This window comes from Myotis brandtii, unplaced genomic scaffold, assembly GCF_000412655.1.
Source record: "Myotis brandtii unplaced genomic scaffold, ASM41265v1 scaffold207, whole genome shotgun sequence".
NCBI lineage: Eukaryota > Metazoa > Chordata > Mammalia > Chiroptera > Vespertilionidae > Myotis > Myotis brandtii.
Window position 1 is genome coordinate 862677 of NW_005357736.1, and position 936 is coordinate 863612.

Below are 936 nucleotides of genomic sequence, written 5' to 3' on the forward strand. Positions count from 1 at the left end.
GGCCCGGCCCGGCCGCGTGACGCTCCCGCTTCCGTCTGGCCCAGAGCTCTTGTCGGATGGCTCCCTGGCTGTCTCCTCTCCCCGGCTGAGTCCAGACCTGTGCCGCATCGTCTACCTGCAGTACCCGTCGCTGGTCCCCCACCATCAGTGTAGCCAACTGTGCCTGGTGAGCTGGAGGTGGGCGGGGCCGTGTGCAAGGGGATGGGATCGGGGAGGCGCTGAAGTCCAGCCTTGCCTCCCCACGGCCCCTCGTGGGCCTCCTGTCCTGGGTGGAGGGGTGGGTGAGTCCTGCCCGTCCTCTGAGGCAGGGCCTGGGGCTGCCAGTGCCACTGGACGGAGGGCACCGGAGGGCTGTGCGCGGTGGACTCGCGCCTGGAGCCCGCCCTTTGCCAGTGGCACGTGGCAGGCTCTGCGAGGGGCTGCGTTACGAGGCTCTTGCCCAAGAAGAGCTCTGGGCCCCAGAGAGAGTGGGAGTCAGGCCCCTCCAGACCGTGGCCCAGCGCACCAGGAAGGAGGCACAGAGCTCCTCCCGGGCCCCCCCCTTCCCAGGGTCACCCCAGAGAGGCCTGGCGCTGAGCTCCGTGCCCTGAGGGCACCGCCAGTCCCGCGGCCTAACCGTGTGTCCCCTTGCAGTACGACTGGTACACCAGGGTCACCTCGGTGGTGGTGGACGTGGTGCCGCGGCAGCTGGGAGGTAAGGGGCGTGAGGCCGGGGGTCGGCGGAGCCCGCGGCGTTTTCCTGCGTCTGTCACCCCTGCAGGGCCAGCCCACATGCAGCCTCCACGGGAGCAGGGCCAGCGCCACAGGAAGGGTCCGAGCAGTCACACTGGGGGGGCGGAGGGGGGGGATGGCGTGCCCGGCCGCAGCTCCCACTTAGATTTCTCCGGGTTTCCCAGCGGCTGCCTGGAGCCGCTGCTCTTTCCGGGCTCCCAGAAC

The 936-nt window shown here is 70.4% G+C and overlaps 1 protein-coding gene across 1 annotated transcript in view; it reads left to right on the plus strand.

Moving 5' to 3' along the window:
• The window catches only part of APEH (acylaminoacyl-peptide hydrolase), a 27615-nt gene that overhangs the window by 22048 nt on the left and 4631 nt on the right, over positions 1-936 (plus strand). The window contains exons 4-5 of the mRNA XM_014538959.1: positions 45-166; positions 634-694. Coding sequence (XP_014394445.1) covers positions 45-166; positions 634-694 — 183 coding nt within the window. The remainder of the gene's footprint in view (positions 1-44; positions 167-633; positions 695-936) is intronic.